The sequence below is a fragment of the Salmo salar genome, chromosome ssa01 (genome assembly GCF_905237065.1).
Source record: "Salmo salar chromosome ssa01, Ssal_v3.1, whole genome shotgun sequence".
Lineage (NCBI taxonomy): Eukaryota > Metazoa > Chordata > Actinopteri > Salmoniformes > Salmonidae > Salmo > Salmo salar.
In genome coordinates this window covers 55,796,091-55,819,909 of record NC_059442.1, presented here as the reverse complement: position 1 = coordinate 55,819,909, position 23,819 = coordinate 55,796,091, and the positions used below count along the sequence as shown (strand labels likewise).

Below are 23,819 nucleotides of genomic sequence, written 5' to 3'. Positions count from 1 at the left end.
CAGAGGAACGTTTTTCATCTTTAGCTCACAATCTGTGGATACTATATGATTACAAAGGTTCAAAATGTATGTAAAACATCACAGCACAATTGAAAAATATATGGCACATGGAAACCAAACGAGGGTGGTCTATGGTGATAGGTGGGATGGGCTGAGAGTGGTGGAGGGGTGGGATTAAAGAGCTTATGTTTGGTAATGTATTATTGTTATGTGACTGCTTTACATATATTGTTGGGCTCCCGAGTGGCGCAATGGTCTAAGGCACTGATTCTCAGTGCAAGAGTGTGCCCTGGTTCAAATCCAGGTTGTGTAACATTTGGCTGTGATTGGGAGTCCCATAGGGCGGTGCACAATTGGCCCAGCGTCGCTGGGGTAGGCCGTCATTCTAAATAAGAATTTGTTCTTAACTGACTTGCCTAGTTAAATGAAAGTAAAATGTTCATCCACCAGAAAAGCTGTAAAAAAACAAATACATTTGTCCTCTGAAGAGGGGTGGTGGTGGATGGGTTAATAAAAAAATGAATAACACTTTCAGATTTTACATAACACACAAGCATGCTAAATCTGCCTACTTACTGTTCTTAACCGCTCTTACGACCTTCCCAGTCTATCCCTCAGGATTGGTTGGTCTTTTCTATTCATCAACCAACCCCTGATGTGACTTGCTACTCCCTCCTCTTCTCTGCCACATCCACTGTCTGTTTCTAAATCAACTAAAATGCAGAATTAATGAGGTCAGGAAATGTCAATGCTGCTCATTAGGTCTTCCACACATTATCACCTCCTGATTCCACCACACAGACTCCTTGTACTCCCACCAAAACAAAAGATAAAGACACACACAGCCTTTAGAAAAAAGTCTTTAGACTCTGCTGATTCTCTTATATGACTTCCTGACAGCGAAAAGGACAAAAGTATCAAAAGATGTGCCACCTCTGCTCTCTCCTCCTCCAGCTGTATTGACCTGTATATAGTCGATCACTGATCTATCATGTCTCTGCGATATAACTACCCCTTCTTCTCCTCTCTTATCTACATCATCAACTCACACTCAGCAGCTGTGTGTAGAGTGATTCGGCTTGGTGAAGAGCCAGAATAATTTCGCAATTTGCATCGATAAACCTGTACTCTGGGAGGTTCACACAGTTGACGTTCCAGTTGCTGCTACAGGATGGTCGTTCTGACTTATTGTCCTTTGTTGATTGAAATTAAGCGCAGTGTAGTATTCAAACAGGTGTTATAGAAGCCTGTTGGGTCTTTGTTGTGTGCTCTCCTGGTCAACCATGGTAACTCACTGTAACAGTTACTGTTAAGTACACTGTAACTGTTAAGTCCTCTCCCCACACCTCTTAGGAGTGGGAGTGTGAAGTGCCTCTCATCTGCCCATGGATCATTTTGACCACTTGATAGCTTCAGACAGTAGTTGGTACTGTAGAAGGATATAACACAAACTCAGACAAGCCATTTTTCGTTTGAGGGGCCATTTGTCTGTAATAAAGTTCAGTTGATAACTTATCACCCCTATTTTTAGATTGGCATCCAGCCCTACAAATTTGGTCAGTCCTGAAGACACTCTTATGCTTTGTTCGCTCCCTGATGAATAAACTAGCAAAACACCATTCTTATGAAATAACCAATTGTATACTTCCCACAGGGCACAGACGTCAATTCAATGTATATTCCCACTTTGGTTCAACATAGTTTTATTGAAATTAAGAGGAAAGAACATTGATTAAACCAGTGTTTCCCCAGTAAGTTTGTAGTCACCAGTCGCAAGTGGTTACAGGCACACAAAAAAATATATTTCACAGAAAGAAGAGATAAGGAAACAGATAGCTAGGCCTTTCATTCTCTCCTACATTGTGTTTATCAGAGCAGTGAAATTATTTTCCAATGACAAGGAAAGAGAAAATACATTTTTCTATCTCAAGGTGTGAATGAACACTTCTAGGGTTGTATTTTTTACCCTTATTTTGCCAGGTAAATTGACTGAGAACTCATTTTCATTTACAACAACAACCTGGGGAATAGTTACATGGGAGAGGAATGAGCCAATTTTAAACTGGGGATGATACGGTGACAATGATGATATGAAGGCCAGATTGGGAATTTAGCCAGGACATCAGGGTTAACACCCCTACTCTTACAATAAGTACCGTGGGATCTTTAGTGACCACCCGTTTAACATCCCATCCAAAAGACAGCATCCTACACAGGGCAATGTCCCCAATCACTGTCCTGGGATATCTTTTTAGACCAAAGGATGCCTCCTACAGGCCCTCCAACATCACTTACAGCAGCATCTGATCTCCCATCCAGGGACTTACCAGGACCAACCCTGCTTAGCCTCAGAAGCAAGCTAGCAGTGGGATGCAGGGTGGAATGCTGCTGGCCAACTGTTGCCATGTGAACCACAAACATAATGGTGTGTGTGCGTGTGTACATATAGCATCTGTTGTACGTCTGCGTATAAATGATTACCGCTAATAAGCATTTATCAATATGTAATTACATGTAATTTATGGGTCGATAAGATGTGCACACTGATAAATTATGCTCAGGCATAAATAATAGGAATAAGGCTGTTGTTTGCTGTGGATGAAGCCTACAAAGCATGTAGCCTAGCGCTTTGTCTTCCACAGGGGCCTTCCTTCTGCTGTTCTCTCTCCATCTTACCTCTCTATTGCTGAGATAAACAGCCAGACAGATTGGACAATCAGAACGGATTGTTGTTAGATTACCCAACAGGCTTCTATCAGTCCCTCTGATAAGGGGTACCTTTTCATTCCCCATCCACCCCAATCCACAGAGATTCATAGCATCCATTTCCCCCACCAACACACTTAAAAATGTCTGTGTTCACTCTGTCACTGGTGGGTTACTGAGAGTTGGGGTGAGAAATGGCTGTTTCGGAGAGACAGAGCAAAACAGTATTTCACACACTTAACTGTTCTAGTGTTTACAGTGTAAGCACATGTAGCTATGGCTTTTTATGCACGTCAAAATGGTAGTTCTGATTTTAATTGTCAAACTCCAATGTGCTGGATGACACAGTATAGAGAAAGCTTGTCTGTGTGTGTTGATGCTTTCTGTGTGTGTTGATGCATTCAGTGACTGAAGTGATCAGATTGATTATGATTGGTTGTATAATTAAGCAATAACGCAGAAAGGGGTGTGGTAACTTGCCAATATAACACGGGCTGAGGGCTGTTCTTATGCACGACGCATCGGGGGGTGACTGGACACAGTCCTTAGCCGTGGTATATTGGACATATAGCACAAATCCCAAAGTGCCTTATTGCTATTATAAACTGGTTACCAACATAATTAGAGCATTAAAAATAAATGTTTTGTCATACCCATGGTATGTCATCACCAATCAGCATTCAGGGCTCGAAACACTCAGTTTTTAATGAGGCACATAGGCTGTTACCATTTTAGGAGTAGCTATTTCAGACGTCAGTTTTGACTGCTCATGTCAGTTCTTGTCCTTTATTACCTACAGAGACATAATTCTAATAGATTTTCCACCCAAAGCCTACTTTTCAATGAACACAAACTAAAATAGCCTAGTTGAATTAAGTGGCTAGATAAACTTTTGCCATCATTTTGTGAGCCAGATAGCTGGATATGTCAATCAACAATTGACATTACATAAAACCTCATATGCATACACGTGGCAATTCCCACCTAATGACTGAATGTCTTCGATATAGATATGAGTACGACAGAAAGGTCTAGCAGGCTATTGTACCGATTGTAAAAATCAAGAATAAAGCAAAGATCGATCAACAAGATCTCTGCTTCACCTTGATACCGCCCATTAGTCAAGGTCTTGTAAAATATTACATTTTCAGTATAAAAAGACTCACATATACATTTCTAATTGGGCTGAAGTGACTTGGAGAATAAAAACCTGACACGGTAAATAAATTACCAGTTGAACTAGGATGTCCAAGTAGCATGCAAAGTCATAGATCCTGCTATGAGGAATATCCCATTTCTAGGTCAGCTATTCCTACAATAGTTAGATAGCCCTTCATTGAGTTACCAGATGAAAAAAAAAATGATTTCTTTAATTTTGTTATGATTTACAAACAGAATGTACTTTATTATCCCCAAGACAAAATTATGACTTGTCGGATACTCCTTGCAATCCACTATGCGTGCACTCTTTTTACAGGACATTGTCAGTTAAGACACAGCCTAAATGACAACTCAGAACCTCTGCACCATAACATAGGGACGTTCAGAGTATTATTACAGACACTCACTAATGATCACACAACTTGAAGTACCACCTCATTGTTAGCTTTGAAAGGTGCTAGCCCTGTCCACTCACTCGTCCAAACAAAAGAGAACCTAACTTCATACATGAGACCCCAAATCCTTTCCAAACACATACGTGGCGCTGACAGAAAACATGGTCAGACTGATGTTATTTTTAGATTGTTGATCAGCAGTTGTAGTTATTGAACCACTGAAATGGTACTGGTTGTATAGGAAACTTACTGAAACGTCAGTAGAGATACACATGTACAACTTGCACAAGCACACATAAACAGAGCCAGTAAGATGGGCCAGCAGTAGTGATAAACTAGATTTCTCCTCCATTTTACAAACAAGAGATTATTTGAGTCTGATGAAATCTTGCAGAAGGGAACCCTAACATGAAACTAGGCAATACTAAGACATGGAGGGGTAATATATACTTTTGAGGGGTAAAGCAATCCTTTTCCTTGACCGACAGTGAGCATAATCATTATCCACATTATTGCTCCTAATCTGAATAATATAGAATCCTGCTGGACCCTTGAAGAGGAGGAAGCTGATCACTTCCGAGGCTGGGCAGCGATGTAGAGAGCCATCAGGCAGTAGAGGGTCCCACCGATGGTCAGGGCCATGGTAGTCCTGTACAGCATCTTGTCCATCAGGCCTCCCTTCAGGTGCACAGGGACACCATCAGACTTCTGCAATGTAGACAGTACAAAGAGAATGAGATATTTGATAGCAATTCCCAACTCGAAATCCTGAGACATGTCATTGTTTATTTAAGTCCAAACTTTATCTCTGCTCACAACTTCTCTGCAGGGACAGATAAGGAGTAACTTTCTAGCAGTAGGATTTTAACTTTATCAGTGCAAGTACATTTTGGCAGTGAAAGTTCATGGTTATCAAAGTAAATTACCACAGGAGTATATTATCGTTGTATCTTCGAACCAAACACACCAAGGTCAAGTAGGGAAAACTGCCACACAAGCTTAACAATTTTTCATTAAAACCCCAATGACCCTAGGAAGCCGATAATATATAAAACAGGGTCTAGGTCAAACAAAGGTTAGAGAAATGTGTCTGTACCTGGAAGAGTTTCTGTAGGTCAGGGACTTTGTTGTGTCCCAGGTACTCCACCATGTTCCCTGCCTCTGACACATATTTGGTGGGTGTGGCAAAGATCATTGGGGGAGGCTGAGTGGGCACTGTTATCCGCAATCCCTTGAGAGGCAACAGAACTTTAGACTGAATACCACATGACCCAAACACGTAGACAATATAGCTAATGTAGTTACTATCACACCATGTACTATGCATTCAAACAATAGTTACTCACTAGACATAGTCCACAAACCCAAGTTGCAGTGGTGGGAAAAAGTACACAATTGTCATACTTGAGTAAAAGTAAAATACCTTAATAGAAAATGACCCCAGTAAAATGAAAGTCACCCAGTAAAATACTACTTGAGTAAAAGTCTACAAGTATTTGGTTTTAAATATACTTAAGTATAAAACAAATGTAATTGCTACAATGTACTTAAGTATCAAAAGTAAAAGTACAAGTATAAATAATTAAATTCATTAAAGTAAAGCAGATGGCCACATTTTCTCATTTTTTATTTACGATAGCCAGGGGCAAGCTACAACTCAGACATAATTTCTAAACTAAACATGAGTTTAGTGAGTCCGTCAGATCAGAGGCAGTAGGGATGACCAGGGATGTTCTCTTGATAAGTGTGTGAATTGGACCATGTTCCTGCTAAGCATTCAAAATGTAACTAGTACTTTAGGTGTCTGGGAAAATGTATAGTAAAAAATACATCATTTTCGTTAGCAACGTAGTGAAGAAAAAGTAAACGACTTTAGTACTTAAGTATTTTTACTTAAGTACTTTACTATACTGCCAAGCTTGTGTATAACGTTAATAAGTGAACGTAACCCACTGACTGATAAAGGTCAACATGTATCTATCAGGACGTGTGGGTGGGGGCTAACGTTAACTAACTTTATAGATTATAGTTATGTTTAGTAGTTCATCTACCGCTGATAATCTAGAATGTCTCTGCAACAAAACGCTGCTAGTTAACTAACGTTTACAGCGTTAACCGCAGCAGCTTACTAGCTAACGCTGTTAGCAAAGAGCCTAGTTAGTTATCTTTATCAGTCGAGTCGCCTTAGCCAACCACAACAAGCTAGCCAGTTAATTGTTATAAATCAATATATATTGTTGTGTAAATCCATACATAGCTACATGTGTTTGCTTAGCCAAATTGAAACGGTGTAAATTAGCTAACGTCAGGTGGTCAACAACGTGACGGTCACTGCTGCACTTTTACATCTTTGGCTGCCTGCTAGACATGCTTTCTGTTCTCACCTGAGGGTTGTAAGCACTCGGTGACGATTGGACAAGTCTTTGTGTAACTGCATTTAACTTGTAGTACATTTTACTTGGCTAACTAAACAAAAATAACATACACGGAAAAAGGTCGGATCACGGATTTCTCGTCGTTGGTCACTCGGGAAGAAGGACCACGAAATGACCATACAGGTTGGCTGGCTCAATTATGCCTGATTAGAGGGTGCGTTCGAAAATTCACTATGCTGAATCTGACGGGTGTCAGTAAACGTAGGCAAAACAAGTAATTCAGTTGTTGCCAGCAGCACAGTTACAGTCACTAACTCTGTAGATAACAAGTACAATGGCCAGAGTGAGGTTCTCTCATTTGTGTCTAGCCAGTTAGCTAGCTTGACTGCTTTTGTGAGATCAGACGCTCGGATCAAGCCTACTCTTCAGCCAGAGCTGAACGCTCCGAGAGCAAAACGTTCTGAATTTACAAAAGACCCACAGCCCACTCTGACACACTGGAGGCAATTTACGAACGCACCCATAACAAATTTCATATGGAGGTTCTTCTTTTTCTTCTTCTTCTTCTTCTTCTTCTTCTTCTTCTTCTTCTTCTTCTTCTGTGGTATAATGGCAGTGCATAAACAAACGTTTAATGTGCATTCCGCCACCTATTGTGCTGGAGTGTGCAATCGATCATGGTTTGCCTAATTCTGTACTAAGATTAATAAACAAGTACATCCCTACTAACTTCTAACAACCCCCCCCCCCCAACTCCATCCAACCTCTTCAAACTTTCCCTCTATCATGATGAGACAATCCATCTTTAGGATTATTCAGCATTCAAAAAAACATGTAGACAGTCACTTGTTACCCCTAATACTGTAACTCTGTTACTATGTTCAACCTGGTATTTCTGCTTTCCACATTCTGAGTCGTGTTGATAACCTTTCCAATGAAAGCTATGAAGTGAATTTTACTTATTATCAAAGTGTCCTTTGACACAGCACATTTATGGAAGCAAGATTTCTGAACAGGCTTCGAAACCATGGCAGGACTATTAGAAGCACTAGTGATTATATCTGGGCCTCTCTAGCCCCATTCCTTGAACATTTTCTTTAAAGGGAAACTACACCATTTTTTCAACTTCATCATCTCCAGCACCACAACATCAACATATGTAAAAATGGTGCGTTTATGTTTTTTAGTAAAAAAGAAAGAGGAAGATATGTTTTTCCAATGACATCGGTGTTCATCATGCTTTTTGTTGTTGTTGTAAATTTACCCAATTTTTTCTCCCAAATTTCATGATATCCAATTGCTGGTTACGACCTTGTGTCATTGCTGCAACTCCGCAATTGGCTCAGCAGAGGCGAAGGTCGAGACATCATCCGAAACATGACCCGCCATGCTGTGCTGCTTCTTAATACAATGCTCGCTTAACCCTGAAGCCAGCTGCACCAATGTTTCGAAGGAAACACCGTTCAACTGAAGATAAAAGTCAACTTGCAGGCGCCCGGCCCACCACAAGGAGTCGCTAGAGCACGATGAGCCAAGGAAAGCCCCCCAGCCAAACCCTCCCCTAACCTGGACAGCGCTGGGCCAATTGTGCATTGCCCTATGGGGCTCCCGGTCACGGCCGGCTGTGATACAGTCTGGAATCAAACCCCAGGCTGTAGTGGAGCCACAGCACTGCGATGCAGTGCCTTAGACCGCTGCACCACTCATGCATTGTGTGATTTTGACCAATTGCGAGTAGGCATTGCCTACTGATTGCCTACTGATTAATTTATGATGTCATTGGAAACACTTATCTTCCTGTATCTTTTTAACTATAAAACATAGAAACGTGCCATTTTCACATATGTTGATGTTGAGGTGGTGCTGGAGATTATGAATATGAAAGTTTGAAAGTTCACTTGAAAGGGAAATTTCACCCTGGTTCTGCCACAGCATGAAGTCACTATATTAGCAACGTTACGTCCAAACCACAAGCTAGAACGGGTGCATTATAATTTCACTGGTAGGATCGGGAAGTTTTGACTTCCAGTGTATTCGGCTGTTCATAGTGAACCACAAAGTCCAACAAATGCAGATACCACCCTGCTAGGTAGATGGGGCGTGCCTACGAAGTTGGATAATTGTTTACTTTGAATGACCAACACACATTAATCTCAGAACTTCTCTAGGCAACGTTTGTCATCATACCCATGTGGTGTTGTGTGTCTGGCTGTGCTAATTACAAACAAGCGCAAAAAATGAGCTATCTTTCACTGTTTTACCTAGCAGAGATTTACCCCGATGCTGCCAGTGGCTTGCAGCTATCAAGAATGATGCTTACAGTGACCAAAGATTATCAGAAAGAAACCATTTCGATGACAGCTAAGAAGTGATGTGATGCTATCGTTTTTTCCCCTTCACAACAAACAGAAGATTCTCGATCAGAGGTAATGTAATGTTAGCTAGCATGCTAGCCTAGCTGGACTAGGTAAGTTAGCTAGCTAACATTACAGGCCTGTATTGAACTCTGACAGCCATCAGCTAAATCATATAGCTAACTTTTGGATACACACTGTCAATCAATATAGCCTATGCCATGGTAGTCACTGCTACACTGGTAACTTCAGCAGAGTGAACATGTTTGTTTGTTCGTTCTTTGACTAACGTTAATTAATGTTAGCAAATAAGTGTAGCTCAATCTGGTAGCCATCTATTCCACCCTTGTCTGGAAAACATTCCATTACTAAAAATAGAATTGTCGATATAGCTAACTCACTCTGTTTGTGTGTTGGTAGCAATGATGAAGAGGAACTGCTAGCAGACTGCGAAGACAACAGCACAACATTTAGGCAGAAGTGGGGAACAAATAGCAGTTCTGAAAAGTTAAACCCCTAGTCTCATCTTGACATATAAATGCTTGTTTGATCATGTGCTATATGTGCTTGCAGCTGAGGCAACCACTGGGGTGAATAAGCTTGGTTTGAGCTTTTTCTAGTCGTTCGTTTGAGTTTTACTCTGTTAGGTTCTGAACAAACAGTTGGCGTTGATGGCAGGATTCACCACGATTTAGAGTCCGAATCAGTGGAGCAAGAGCCGGCTCCAAAAACAAGGTAGGCACAGTTCCGACACCTGTTACCACTCATTCTGACATCTTGGGGAGATGAGAGTTGTAGGCTGAATACAAATGATAGGATACGGACCTAGAAAGCCTGAGCTTATTCAGAAGTCCCATTGTGTTACAACCAGTCGTAGATTTATGGTATAGGGTAAGTCCCGGAAGGTAAGCCCGAGCAGGGTGGTCCCTGAGGAGGGTAAGTCCTAGGAGGTAAATCCCGAGTGGGGTTGGTTCTCTGTTAGACCCGCAAGGTGGGGGGTGAAAGCCCAGCTGTGGTGGCCGTGAGGCCATACGTGTGTTTTTGGATAAATTGTCATGCTTGTGTTCTAGCACGGTAACTTGTAGAGAAGTAGTCCATGTAGAAGGACAAAGGAAGGAAGTGCATACGGTGTAGAATAGGAGATATCCGAGGATATCTGTGTTTAAAGATGAAACATTGTCAGTGAGTGGGAATGTGGATGGGCAATAGAAGGTTAATGCCCTATTGCGACAGGGAACCGTGACAAATTATGTGGAAATAGTAATCAATGAGTAATTCTCATAACGTGTGTTGTCAACAACAGTGATATTTGAAGCGTGACGCTGGTATAAGACATTAGGTCTCCCGTATTCTCCAGTAGTAAATAGCAGATGCTTCAGTATGGTTTTTATTAATAGCAGGTATCAGGTCCTCTGACCAAATTATTAGGCACCTATACCTTAACTACTCTCCGGGAAGTAGGTATCACTACCTGAAGAAAGTTACAATTGGCGTGTACTAGAGGCGTGGGTGAGGAAATCTAAACACCTTGGACACCGTCGGGACAAGCTGAATAATAACTATTGAAATCAAATCGGCGCATTTGTATTCGGTGCATTTGTCACATGCGCCGAATACAACAGTGAAATACTTACTTACAAGCCCTTAATAACCAACAATGCAGTTTTAAGAAAAATACAAAAAAAAAAGTTAGAAATAAAAATAACAAATAATTAAAGAGCAGCAGTAAAATAACAATAGCGAAGCTATATACAGGGGGTACCGGTAGAGAGTAAATGTGCGGGGGCACCGGTGTTGAGGTAATATGTACAGGTAGGTGGAGTTATTAAAGTGACTATGTATAGATAATAACAGAGAGTAGCAGCAGCGTAGAAGAGGGTGGTTGGGGGAGGAATATAGTCCGGGTTGCCATTTGATTAGATGATCAGGAGTCTTATGGCTTGGGGGTAGAAGCTGTTTAGAAGCCTCTTGGACCTAGACTTGGCGCTCCGGTACCGCTTGCTGAGAGAACAGTCTATGACTAGGGGGGCTGGAGTCTTTGACAATTAGGGATGCACCGAGCTATCTGTTTAAACTACTAGCACACAGTACAGACACCCATGCATACCCCCCAAGACATGCCACCAGAGGTCTTTTCACAATCCCCAAGTCCAGAACAGACTATGGGAGGCGCACTGTACTACATAGAGCCATGACTACATGGGACTCTATTCAACATCAGGTAACTGATGCAGGACAACTGATGCATGGATTCGAACCAGGGTGTCTGTAGTGATGCCTTTGGCACTGAGATGCAGTGCCTTAGACAGCTGCGCCACTCGGGAGCTGTATTGTTGATGTACTGTTTTATCTTTTGTTTCATTTGTAATGTAAGTGCCTTAATGTGTTTGCACCCCAGGAAGATTAGCTGCTGCATTGGCAGCAGCTAATGGGGATCCCTAATAAATGTAAATACAGATGAACCGGGCTAGTTTTACTTCACTTACCTCTTTCTCTCATTTTCCTATTACTCTACACTACAGACCATTCATCCTCATCTTCCCGATCTATTTCATCCCAACTATTAGCCATATTGATCAAATTCCAGCACAGCTGTTGCTTCTCCAACCATCTCTCCATATCCTCCATCGCCGCATCCTCACTTCTCACCGCCATCACCGTGTGACCAGTCTACAAGCGGTGCATCCCTGAGTGCCTTTCGACTTCGCAGCCTACCTGTCTGAGCTCATGTTCATACGGCGAAGTTAAACCACGAACCGGAGCGGTTAGCTGAAGAGAGGGCTCAGATACTGCAGTAGACCTGCAAGCTTGCCTTCTCCAACCATAAGACATTCCAGGTGTTCCCTTTGGGTAGGAATAAGATAGATGTAGTGTGGTCATAATTAAATCAAGTAATAAATAAATCTTATTTAGGTAAGAAGCTGCTACAGCATGTTTATACTCACTGGCTCTGTCATTGACTATAGAGAATATAATACCCAAAATTATTGGAACCATTGCCCATCTTTTATCATCAGCAGAACCTGAGTGAGTCCACATATCCTCCTGCAATATGCTGTGAAAGTGACTGGATCAGGGCTCTCCAACCCTGTTCCTGGAGAGCTTCCGTCCTGTAGGTTTTCACTCCAACCCTAATCAAAAAATCAAATCAAATGTTATTTGTCACATGCGCCGAAAACAGGTGTAGACCTTACAGTGAAATGCTTACTTACAAGCCCTTAACCAGTTTCGAGAAAAATACCCCCCCAAAAAGTAACAAATAAAAGTAACAAATAATTAAAGAGCAGTAACAAATAATTAAATTGTAATAATTTGCTGGTTGATAAGCTCAATGTGTCACGTCCTGACCATAGTAAGATGTTATTTTCTATGGTACAGTAGGTCAGGGCGTGACAGGGGGTGTTTTTCTATGTTTTGTATTTCTATGTTCATGTTTTAGCTTTGTATTTCTATGTTGGTTTTGTTTGGGATGATCTCCAATTAGAGGCAGCTGGTCCTCGTTGTCTCTAATTGGAGATCATACTGAAGTAGGGTTTTTTTCCACCTGGGTTTGTGGGAGATTTATTTTGAGTTGTGTATGTTTCACCTCTGTGTCACGGTTTGTTGTTTTTTTGTCATTCAGTTTATTTATGTATTGCGTAGTTTCACAGTATAAATAAAACGTGGAACGACACACCCGCTGCACTTTGGTCCGCTCCTCCTTTTGACAACCGTGACACAATGAGGTTAGTTACAACTAGGGTTGGATCAAAACCTACAGGAGTGTAGCTCTTCAAGAACAGGGTTGGAGAGCCCTCGACTAGATGTTGCTGGTGTTGGGCACGTTCGTCTGCCCCTGCGTTTCTGACACATGCCAGATCATACAACGCCTTGATAGGTATTTTACATATCAGCCAACCACATCATGGCACGTTCCTCTGCCCAGGCATTGCTAATGCCTGCCAGATCATACAACGCCTGGATAGGTATTTTACATGTCAGCAAAACACATATGTTATTGCAATCAGTTAGTCGATGACAAAGTCGATGACATGGCACGCAACCATTGGCTGATCTATGCAACGTCTGAGCAGGGGAACGCATCCCATATGTTATAGCAATCTTGTGCCCGACTGCACAGTCGATGACGTGGCACGCAACCATTGGTTGAAGCATGCAATGTCTGAGCATGGGAATGCGTCCATTGTCTTGCCGTTGGCAATGCATCTGGACTGGTGGTCACCCTCATGATTGGGGACAGACCTAAATACTGAATCTGGTCATGACCAAATGTCATGGTGCTGTCACAAGAGTAGGGATCCCTAATCTTCCCCTATATCATGGCCACTTAATCATCCCCAACTCATTGGACCCCTTCTCTGATGGAACTCTTCTCAAGGTTGTGGTGATAAATGGAAATGTGTTCCTTCAGCCAACTTCAGCCAACTACCTGGTTAAAGGGATACTTCCACATTTTGGCAATGAAGCCTTTTATCTACTTCCCCAGAGTCAGCTGAACTTGTGGATACCATTTTTATGTCTCTGCGTCCTGTATGAAGTTAGGAGGTTTCACGAGCCAATGCTAACAGCTGTTACCATAGACGTCCTTTCATAGAAGGCCAGTCATTGTGCTAACGCTAGTTATCAATTTCCTTTAAACTTCACACAGGGGAAGTAGACAAAGGGTTTAATTGACAAAATCCCAAAGTATCTCTGTAAATTAAGATGCAGAGTCAAAAATACAATCACCCAAAAACGTTCTCCTTGAACAATGTTTTATTTGTTATTTAAAGTAATATATTAAATAAAATTGGTTCCATTGAAATGAATTACTTACTGTATTTTGCATTAAAAATTATGAATATGAGGCTAATATGTGTGTTACCCCACTATGATATTGTAAAGTAAACTCAAACGTGTACAGGTATGTACGCCTAAATCTAGTCAGACAAACGTACAGATTAGACAGATTAGCTTTATTTATATACAACCATATAACCATTATATATGTAAACAACATAAGCTCTATACAAAATAGCTGGTTTCATAAAAAATAAGGGAAAAAACAATAATCATTTTGGAGATATGGCTTGCATAAACAACAATTTTTTCAAAAGATATCCTATGCACTGTTTCAATTGTACATTCTATTGAAGCAGCAATATGCTAAAGGTGCCCACAGAAGGTGTTTCGGTGTGACAAAGTACTGTAGAGTATCCAGAAGTTGCAGGTCCTGTCTGAAATGTCACTATTTATCAAGTCTTGTAACAAATGTGGGGTCACTTTTGCCCCCACTACATCCAACGTGAGCACGGAAATATGTCCTACGATGGTTTACAGTAGTGGAAATATTCTTTAGTTATTCTTAAATACTAAATTCAGAAATACAACATTTCTTCCAACAAAACAAAAATCACATTGCCTTATACCTGATCCTCCACACAACAGCAACTTTTCCAGAAGCGTTCATTTCACAAGGGATCAAACTCACTAGTGGTCCACATTTACTTGTCACACACTTCGCATTCATTTTCACAGTTTTAGTCCAATGTCAAAATACATATTGTGATGACAACAGAGATACTTACGTAATATGTTCCCAGTCCAAATATCAAGATTGCACTGAGTGGGGGTGTGGAATATTTGTACATTTCATTGAGTAGAGCAATGTCAGTGACAGGGTGTCAGAAATACATTAAATAGGTCACTCAATGGTCTTATAACCAGTGAACCATGTTCAATCTCCTCGAAATGTGTTTTTATTGCCTGATTTGTCTTGTAATCCCACTTTGATTTAGATGTGTGACAATGGATTTACTCTGACATTTCCTTCATGGTGAACTTTCTGACTTTTAATATGTGCAGTTTTGATTGGCAAAATACATGTGAAATCAACTCCGTTGTTGGTTAAGCATGTTATGGGCACTCCCAGGTAAGAGCCTCATAAGTAGTGACCACTGGGACGTTTTGTGTGTGTGTGTGTGTGTGTGCGTGCGTGCATGTGTGCGTGCGTGCGTGTGTGCATGTGAGAGAGAGAAAGAAAGAGGGACAGAGAGACAAACAGACTAAGAAGAGGGAGAGAGTATGGTTAGAGAAAATCCAGCTATTGTAGTCTATATGTGGCTTGGATTTTTTATGGTGTCAGAGTCTCAGTCCCCCCTGCAGCAGTTAGAATCCCTGATGAATCTTGTGGAAATATTCGCTTAAGTGGAGTGGAATCCAGGGAGATCTGACTGATGTGGATTTCTGTCAGGGAAAAGTAGGCTGGTCAGATATATAAATCCTCATTGCCGTGGAGCAATGTGACTTCCTGGGAGTCTTTTACTGAGAGCAGAGATAATTAAATGTCGGTGTGAATGTTGACAAGAGAAAGTGATAGTAAATTATTCCCGTAGATGAGGAGGGTCTTGTTGCTGACAGGGATAGGCTACGTTCAGGTTTGAACCTGCCAGTTCCCTTCAGGTTCAAAACTCATTGTGTACTCGCGCTCTCAAAGTGAATACTTAAGTTGTTTCCTCTCGAATATCAGGCCCTTTGGTGTGATATTGCACCTCATTCTGTGTGTTGGTTTTGACCAACTCTTCTCCTGGAGACATTTGCCATAATATTATTGCAATACCTCTGAACAACACCCTTATTCCTTTCCCTTCATGCTAACATAATGCAAGTCACATTTTTTCAAAGGTCAACTAAGTCTAGTCAAGGCTTTTCTCTTTCAAGTGCCTGATTCCCAAAAAGTACGGTCTGAAAAAACGAGTTCAATCAATCTTATATATAATTTTCTCCCCAATTGGTAGTTACAGTCTTGTCCCATCGCTGCAACTCCCGTACGAACTCAGGAGAGGCAAAGGTCGAGAGCCATGTGTCCTCCGAAACACAACCCCGCCAAGCTGCACTGCTTCTTGACATACTGCTCCCTTAACCCAGAAGCCAACCGCACCAATGTGTCGGAGGAAACACCGTACATCTGGCGACTGAAGTCAGCATGCATACGGCCAGCCCGCCACAGGGAGTCGCTAGAGCATGATGGGATGCGGACATCCCAAACCCTCCCCTAACCCGGAGGACGTGGGCCAATTGTGCACCCAGCCCGGGATCAAACCCAGACCTATAGTGATGCCTAGACTGCTGCGCCACTCGGGAGGCTCGAGTTTAATCAATCTTATCCCATCAATATTCAACATATTCAACACAGTTAAATTATTGTGACTGCTGTGTTTGGAAAAGCAGCCAAATAAAAGCCAGGGCAGATCAGAGAGAGCAGATGGGGCTGTCTGCAGCCAGTGGAAACCATTACACTGAGGACAAAGCATAGGAACACCAAATCTGTATCAACAGAACCAGCATTACTAGTACAATTAGACTGGTATTCCCAGCGGTGACTACCAAGCACATCAAATAGACCAGGGTTTCTCAAACTCGGTCCTGGGCCCCCCTTGGGTGCACATTTTGTTTTTTGCCCTAGCACTACACATCTGATTTCAAATAATCAAAGCTTGATGATGAGTTGCTTATTTGAATCAGCTGTGTGGTCCTAGGGCAAAAAAAAAACTAACGGGACCGAGTTCGAGAAACCCTGAAATAGAACACACAATAAGGCCCATATACATTCGTCACTGACTTGATGAACTGTCAAATGCTCCCACTATATAAAGTGCTTCCGGAAGATATAAAACTGCTTTGGTTCAAAATACAGATTCTGTTAGCAAATACTAAAACCAAGTGCTAGAGCAAACACAGCTATCGACAATCTGAGAGAAGAGAGATGGTGCTTGTTAGCGATAACAGGTTGTATACCCTGAAGCAGGCTGATGTGAAGAGAACACTTGAGGATCTGATTCCCAAAACCCCACCATAGAAATGAGTGAAGGCATGATGAAAGCTTTTCAGATTCAACCGAATTCACTCTGGCAGGAGAGGAGGCGGAATGCATCACACCAGCCACTCAAACATGGCGTCGACAGTATGTCGAGGAGAAGCAGGTGGGCCAGACAACAACATTGAGAGGAGTGCCTACCAAGGCTGTGGTGGTTTTGACATACAGCACTGAGGAGGGTGGTGGGGATGGGCATGCCGAGTGCCTTTGTTGTAACAGGCAGAGGCTACCAAGGTTTTGACACCAGCCACAAATGGTTACACTCCTCCAGTCAGAAGACTCGCAGTGCTCCCGAGGCTGAGGCATGCATGCCCTCTCCTCACTACACTGCACAGTGTCAGCCGAACCACCCGTCTCTCCATGACACACTCTCGCTCTGTGGCTCGGTGTTCCACATTACAGACCTGCCTACACAGCTGAGCTGACAGACCCACACAATATTGTACTCATTCTTGTTAAACCCCTCCCCCTTGGTTTTTGCGACAAATACATTTCATAGCCATTTTGCATTGGTTGGTTTTCAGGGGGAATAGGCAATAGGTTTAGAATGTGACCATGTTTGAGTTGTAAATAGGCTCATTCAAATTCACAAAGTGATGTGCTCTTTATATCTGTCAGGTTTGTGTATGCAAGATAAAAGCAGAAAGGTGAGCATTGCAGTGAAAGATTAAAGGGAACATACAGTGTACACTGTACTGATACACTTTGGTTCTTTGAAATGCATTATTGTTCACTCACTGGCCGACGGAATACTAGAAATAAATGATCTAAGAAAGAGAAGTGAAATTCTACCTTCCATCTCCCACACTGTGCCACTGTCAGGGAGTGGGATTGAAAATGACATTAAAACTCAAATCCCTTTTGTTGCATGTCGCCATATGAGAAGAGAAGAATGCCAGCCAGCAGTGTAATCCACAGTACGTGAAGGCCTCTGTCTGGTCTGACATGATCCAGATGCCCTCTGCCCCGAAAACCACTGTCACCATGGCAGCCGTGGAAACTGTCCTAGTTCCCATCAGGTTCCATTACTTCTTACTTGGACTTTACTGTTGAAGGCTGAAGGCTGTGCTGTATGCAAACCTCAAAACCCATAACCACAGCAACTGATGTTCAAAGATGAGGGATACATCAACAAAATATGTGCGAGACAATGAAAGAGGCCACGTTTCAGATAAATACACAGTTCTAGGGTTGGACGGAGGTCTCTGAAGAGGTGTCGGGGAGTAGTAACCCTCCTGCAACGTCAGTGGTCCCTCAGTTGAGAAACTCTGCGGACAGGCTCCGCGTGCAGCGGGCCGAGCGGAACTTGAGCTCATGGTAGCACTGCACGAAGCTGTGGTAGATGAAGGTGATGGGTAGTGCCAGGAGCACGATGCCGCTCACCACGCACAGTCCACCCAGCACTCGCCCAGGCACGGTGATGGGGTACATGTCTCCATAGCCCACAGTGGTCATGGAGATAATAACCCACCAGCAGGCGGCAGGGATGCTGGAGAAGTCCTCGTTGGGCGACTCTAAGTCCAGGCCATGCTCCAGCAGCTGGGCTAGAGCACTGAATATGGCCATGGGCACGCAGATGAACAGCAGCAGCATCACCATCTCCCGGTAGCAGCGCCTCAGTGTCAGCCCTAGAGTCTGCAGGCCCAGGAAATGACGGGCCAGCTTGATCACCCAGAAGATGCGCATCATGCGCAGGACACGCAGGGTGACACCCGCCCGCTGCAGCTGCGAGTTCTCGCCTGTCAGCATCGTCATGGAGATGGAGATGTAGTAGGGCGTGATGGCTAGTAGGTCGATGATGTTGAGGGGCCGTTTGACAAACTCGCACTTATTCCGTGACACGATGAAGCGCACGATGCACTCGGCGGTGAACCAGCTGATACACACAGCCTCGATGATCCTGTGGGTGGGAGAACCAGGCAGAGTTAACGCAAGAAGGAGAGAAGGGGATTCCACTACAGGTATACACACTATATCTACAAGCAATGGACTGCAGACATTACAATCGTAAGAGAAAAAAGTAGCTACGGCTATCGGGGTAGCAGAAACCTTTTTGGTTCAAGGTAGAACCCATTTTGTTTCCAGTTAGAACATTTTCACTGAAGGGCTCCTTAAAGGGTTTATTGAGCGTTAGGGTCTATTCATTGGGTGAAATTTTCTTAGAATGTAGGAGCAGTGGGAGAGTGAAGTTCTATTGAAGAAGAGAGCCGTCAATCCCTTATACAACACTGTTTTACTATATCGATAGTGGGTCTTGATTGACCAGCGACTCATAGCACGCTTCAGTCTCACCACATTAATAACTCATAAAGCTTCACTCTCAAACAGCTGGTAGGCTATATTCTTGGAGCCTTATGCCTTATTGACACTATATGCAATATAGACACTTTCACAACGTAATCCTGTTGTAATTTAATTCCAGAACATGCAGAAGATATTCTGCCTTTTAAGGTCAGGTTGTAATTTACAGTATTATAGTTTTTTCTACATGCAATGATTTAATAACTTCACCATGCTCTAAGAGATATTCAATGTCAGATTTATTTTTACCCATCTACCAATAGGTGCCTTTCTTTGCGAGGCATTGGAAAACCTTTCTAGTCTTTGTGGTTTAATCTGTGTTTGAAATTCACTGCTCGACTGAGGGACCTTACAGATAATTGTATGTGTGGGGTACAGCAATGAGGTAGTCATTCAAAAATCATGTTAAACACTATTATTGCACGCAACTGACTTGTTAAGCTCATTTTTACTCCTGAACTTATTTAGTCTTGCTGCAACAAAGGAGTTGAATACTTATTGACTCAAGATATTTCAGATTTTCATTTAGAATTCATTTGTAAAATGTTCTAAAAACATAATTTCACATTGACATTATGGGGTATTGTGTGTAGGCCAGTGACACAAAGTCTCAATTTAATTGATTTTAAATTCAGGCTGTAACACAACAAAATGTGGAAAAAGTCAAGGGGTTTGAATACTTTCTGAAGGCACTGTAACAGCAACAAATGACAAACGAAACTGGCATGCACGTTTTTCGACATTCATTTGATTCCGAGGCCATTCCTGGGCCTTGAGGGCTTTGAGGGGACTTTAAGGAATACGGACAGATGTATTGCAGCTCCAGGGAAAGAGGATGGTAGAAGCATACTGATCAGGGATTTTGGAGGCTTCTTTTCCCTCAATTCTACCATGAATTAAAGGCAAGTCAGACCTGGTTGAGACTGAGCCCTGAGCATGCCTATTAAGTTTAGAGAGGGGGAGGACAGGCTGACACAAAGGTTCCATGTAAAGGTAGGGCTGTAACGAGGGATTGCGGTCAGCCATTCAAAAGCCAGTTACAGTGTAGTCTATCAAAAATATGCTGTTCTCAAATGCTGATATGAATGAATTCGGATATCTCATACAACATGACATCTCATTTATGATGACCTTTCTCAATGAATGCAATATTGATTCATATGTTGTTCATATTTTCCAGCTATAAATTATACACTGAATAATCTCACATAATTGTTTTGTGGTGATGTTGAGGGGTCACTGTCGCTATCATCAATTAGTCATTTTTTCCCAACCTGCTATACATAAAGCATTCTTGCCTTGGGTCAATGATATGCTGACAAATATTTCATTTTGACCAAATATAAACTTTTGTAATTTGCATTCAGGTGAGGGCTTGGTGCAAGGGCTCAGTACATCCAAAGTAGTTTGAGTAGAATGGAAGTCCCCTTTACTGTATTACCTTGTGATGTCCTGCTCACTTTAATACAACATTTGCCCATTTAAAAGGGAAGTAAATCAGGTACAACCATAACCTCCCACCATTTACTTAGAACAACACCTACCTGCATTACCTACAATTGTATGCACGCACACACACACACACACACACACACTGATACTGTTGGGTGCCTTTCAGGTACCAATACCTTGAGAGTGGTCCGCGTGGCAGTCATGGATACAAGACAGACACACAGGTTAAAGAGCAGAGTGAGAGCAGACAAGAAAGGGTTGACAAACAGCTCTGTAGACAAATGGACAGAAGTATTGGCTGACACAGTTATATGTATTGATAAATGGCTAAATTTGATTGATGTATGTTCTAATCTCCATCAAAACATCAAAATTCTTTAAAAAAAAAGTAGACATGAGACTGACAGTGTATTACACCAAGAAACAGCAATACATTGTTATTATCATCTGCCTCCTTGATGGTCTCCTATGACAATAGTAGGCCTACTCTCCCAGGAATCAGCACGTTCAAAATGGACAGGCCTGAATATTGTAGTAGGCTACCACTAAAATTCGTACATTGGCCAGGTACTGTAGGTCTAGTGTAGAATGCCACAAAAAAACAGCACCTTGGACAGGTACTGTCGGATGCCACTAAAATCAGCACCTAGGACAGTTAGCGATACATACTGTACACGCTTATCCAAAAAGGGAGCAAAAACAGTAACAACTCATGATACATTTCCTGCCTTAATCTAACTGCATCACTGTAAACATGTATTGTCTGTTACAAGAGAGGCAACGCTCCTACTTGTGAAGTTCTTCAGCCTCTCTTGCGTTAAAGACTATGACGTGTTAGTGCTGAAAGATAAAATGCATAACAATTGAGAACTCAGAGACAAAAACGAAAATAGTGCAAGGGACAGTGGTGCTTATGGCAATGAACATTTAGTTTGAATACCTTTAAGCTAACAGTGTGTAATATGTCATACTGTAATGACAATTGGCCGACATAGAAAATGGAGACTTTGCCACATGAAATGTGTTGTTCACTTGGTAAGATCAGACCAGAAGCTCCCTTGACATTTAACTTTGTTAAACACTCAGCACCTCCTCTGGTCCCCTTCCCCACCGGGACAGCTGTAGTCAGGACTGGTGTAGTAGGCCTAATACACCCCTGAGATTTTGAGATTGTATCATATGCATAATACAACAATACAAACTTCTAAATTAGCATGAGTTCTAAAAGATACAGATGTGCAGAACCGAATCTAGACTTTTGGGGGCCCTAAGCATGATTTGGTTGTGAGGCCCCCCTTAATGGCTCCCCTCTTGATGACGGAGAGAAAAAAAAAATCCTGCAAAGCTACACATTTTGCCATGGGTCGTAGAGAAAATGTTGCCGTTTTAAAGCACATTTCCTGCAATTCTACCCATTTTGCCACGGTGTGTATTTATTATTATTATTTTTTAAAGCAAATTTTCTGCAATTCTACTCATTTTGCCATGACTTATACCATATCAATGATATCTAAGTGAGAATGATAAAAAAACATCACTGAGGGCCCCCTTGAGGTCAGGGCCACTGAGCACGGTCTGTATTCAGCCATGATTAGATAACTGGCTAAACTAATTTACCAATCTAGCAATTGTTAGCTGACATGGATAATTGAGTGACTGTCAGTGACTTATAAAGCAATAATAAAAAAACTGCTGATCCATAACCAGATTTCGAAGTTACACCTTGTGTATTCAACTATTCTAACTCTCAACAGTAAGTTGAGACCCCAATTGAGTTTTTTTGGGGTTCGGTGGCCCCCTAGCGGCCAGGGACCCTAAGCGACTGCTTATGTCGCTTATGCCTGGAGCCGGCCCTGCAAATGTGTATGGGTAAAATGTACTTCACAGCAGCATAAATAACACGTTGTGCATCTCTTGAGGTCCATACTGAGAAGTAGGGCATATAAGCATGTACGACATTGCAGACAATCAAATAACGGGGAAATATTTTAAAAAATATAAAAAGATAGGACATATATATACCCGGATGGATGCTCTAAAGAGTCTGGATTGTACCTGTGCTCCACCACCACACTGTTGTTCTCAGAGGTTTTCCAATCTGGCAAAGTACTCGCACAAAGCATCACCATGGACACTATAACAAATATAACGGACACTGAAGCTAAGATTTGTGCTGCGACTGATGAAGTCGGTTCATCAAAAGTCCTTCTCATTCTCTCCAGCCACTTTGAATCCTCTCTCTCTGTGACCACTCGAGTCACCAAAGTCTCGCCCCTCATTTCTTCGTTGAGTTTGTCTTCCTCTTCGGAGAAATGAATGTAGGAGTCGGACATCCTATCATCCAGTCTCCGCTGGCAGCAAAACTCCAAGTGTGAGCTCTCCAGCCCCCAGTAAATCATCTCGTTGTAGAATGACAGCTCGCACATCTGCGGGACGAACCGTAGCTTCCCGTACTTCACGTACAGCATGATGAAACAAAAAGCCTCGGAGTGTCTATCAAAGAAAAACTCGTTCCGTTCCCGATCATAGTCGTCGCACACTTCCAGTACTTCTTTCTCCGAGGCGCATTTGTGCAAACGGCTCACTCTACTCAGAGGGAAATCTTTTATCACCTCCTTAGAGAACGCATATTTTGTGCCACCCACATTAAGGATACAGATGCTCTTCCCAAACTTCATCTTTCAGCTGTTGACAGGTGTTTGTAGAGTACTGAAAAAGACACCCTGTGCGTTTTATACAGCGCCAAAAGGCACCAGTTTCTTATAAAACCATCGTGCTTTATTCCTCTCCAAATCCAATATTGGAGTCAATACGTCCCTATTGCGTTTGGCCGTTATTACAAGCTTTTTCGTCATTTTCCTTGTTCTGACAGAGATATATCTGGACGACTGGAGTTGTGTCGTGAGGACTATGTAACAGAGCGCGCTACTCAAGCCTTGCGCGACATCGCACTGGTGTTCTGAGCGCCTGTTGTTCCGCTCTACTCAGTGTCCAAACTAGTCCTCCGGGTGCAGATCCCAGTAGTGATGTCACGCACACGCACACACACACACACGCACACACACACACACACACACACACACTTTAAGACACGCGATGTATTGCAAACGATCCACGGGATCCACCCTCTACACAAGCAGGATATATTTATTTCACATTTTATGAGTTAATCGATAGTATTCCGTTTTATCTGTAAAATGATTAATAATATAGGCCTAAT

General features: G+C 42.3%; 2 protein-coding genes across 2 annotated transcripts; both read right to left on the bottom strand.

Moving 5' to 3' along the window:
* Positions 1 to 4,057: 4,057 nt before the first annotated feature.
* LOC106605225 (cytochrome c oxidase subunit 7A-related protein, mitochondrial) lies at positions 4,058 to 7,233 on the bottom strand. Its single transcript, XM_014200640.2, has 3 exons — positions 6,647 to 7,233; positions 5,359 to 5,493; positions 4,058 to 4,970 (listed from the first exon to the last, which is right to left on the bottom strand). Exons 1-3 carry the CDS (start codon positions 6,713 to 6,715, stop codon positions 4,833 to 4,835), a joined length of 342 nt encoding a protein of 113 aa, XP_014056115.1. The 5' UTR covers positions 6,716 to 7,233; the 3' UTR covers positions 4,058 to 4,832.
* A 6,495-nt stretch (positions 7,234 to 13,728) lies between these two features.
* On the bottom strand, positions 13,729 to 23,570 carry LOC106605212 (potassium voltage-gated channel subfamily G member 3). The gene is made up of 2 exons (XM_014200617.2): positions 22,622 to 23,570; positions 13,729 to 18,746 (listed from the first exon to the last, which is right to left on the bottom strand). The coding sequence occupies exons 1-2, from the start codon at positions 23,275 to 23,277 to the stop codon at positions 18,101 to 18,103; spliced, it is 1,302 nt and encodes a 433-aa protein (XP_014056092.1). The 5' UTR covers positions 23,278 to 23,570; the 3' UTR covers positions 13,729 to 18,100.
* Between the last annotated feature and the right edge of the window lie 249 nt (positions 23,571 to 23,819).

What these genes read in the sequence shown, in the direction of transcription:
- LOC106605225 (XM_014200640.2), bottom strand. Translation starts at nt 6,715, where the DNA reads ATGTACTACAAGTTAAATGCAGTTACACAAAGACTTGTCCAATCGTCA. An exon ending in CGAGTGCTTACAACCCTCAG is followed by an intron (nt 5,494 to 6,646) that starts GTGAGAACAGAA and finishes TTGCCTCTCAAG; the next exon opens with GGATTGCGGATAACAGTGCC. An exon ending in ACCTACAGAAACTCTTCCAG is followed by an intron (nt 4,971 to 5,358) that starts GTACAGACACAT and finishes TCTACATTGCAG; the next exon opens with AAGTCTGATGGTGTCCCTGT.
- LOC106605212 (XM_014200617.2), bottom strand. Translation starts at nt 23,277, where the DNA reads ATGAAGTTTGGGAAGAGCATCTGTATCCTTAATGTGGGTGGCACAAAA. An exon ending in TCTTTAGAGCATCCATCCGG is followed by an intron (nt 18,747 to 22,621) that starts GTATATATATGT and finishes TCCCACCCACAG; the next exon opens with GATCATCGAGGCTGTGTGTA.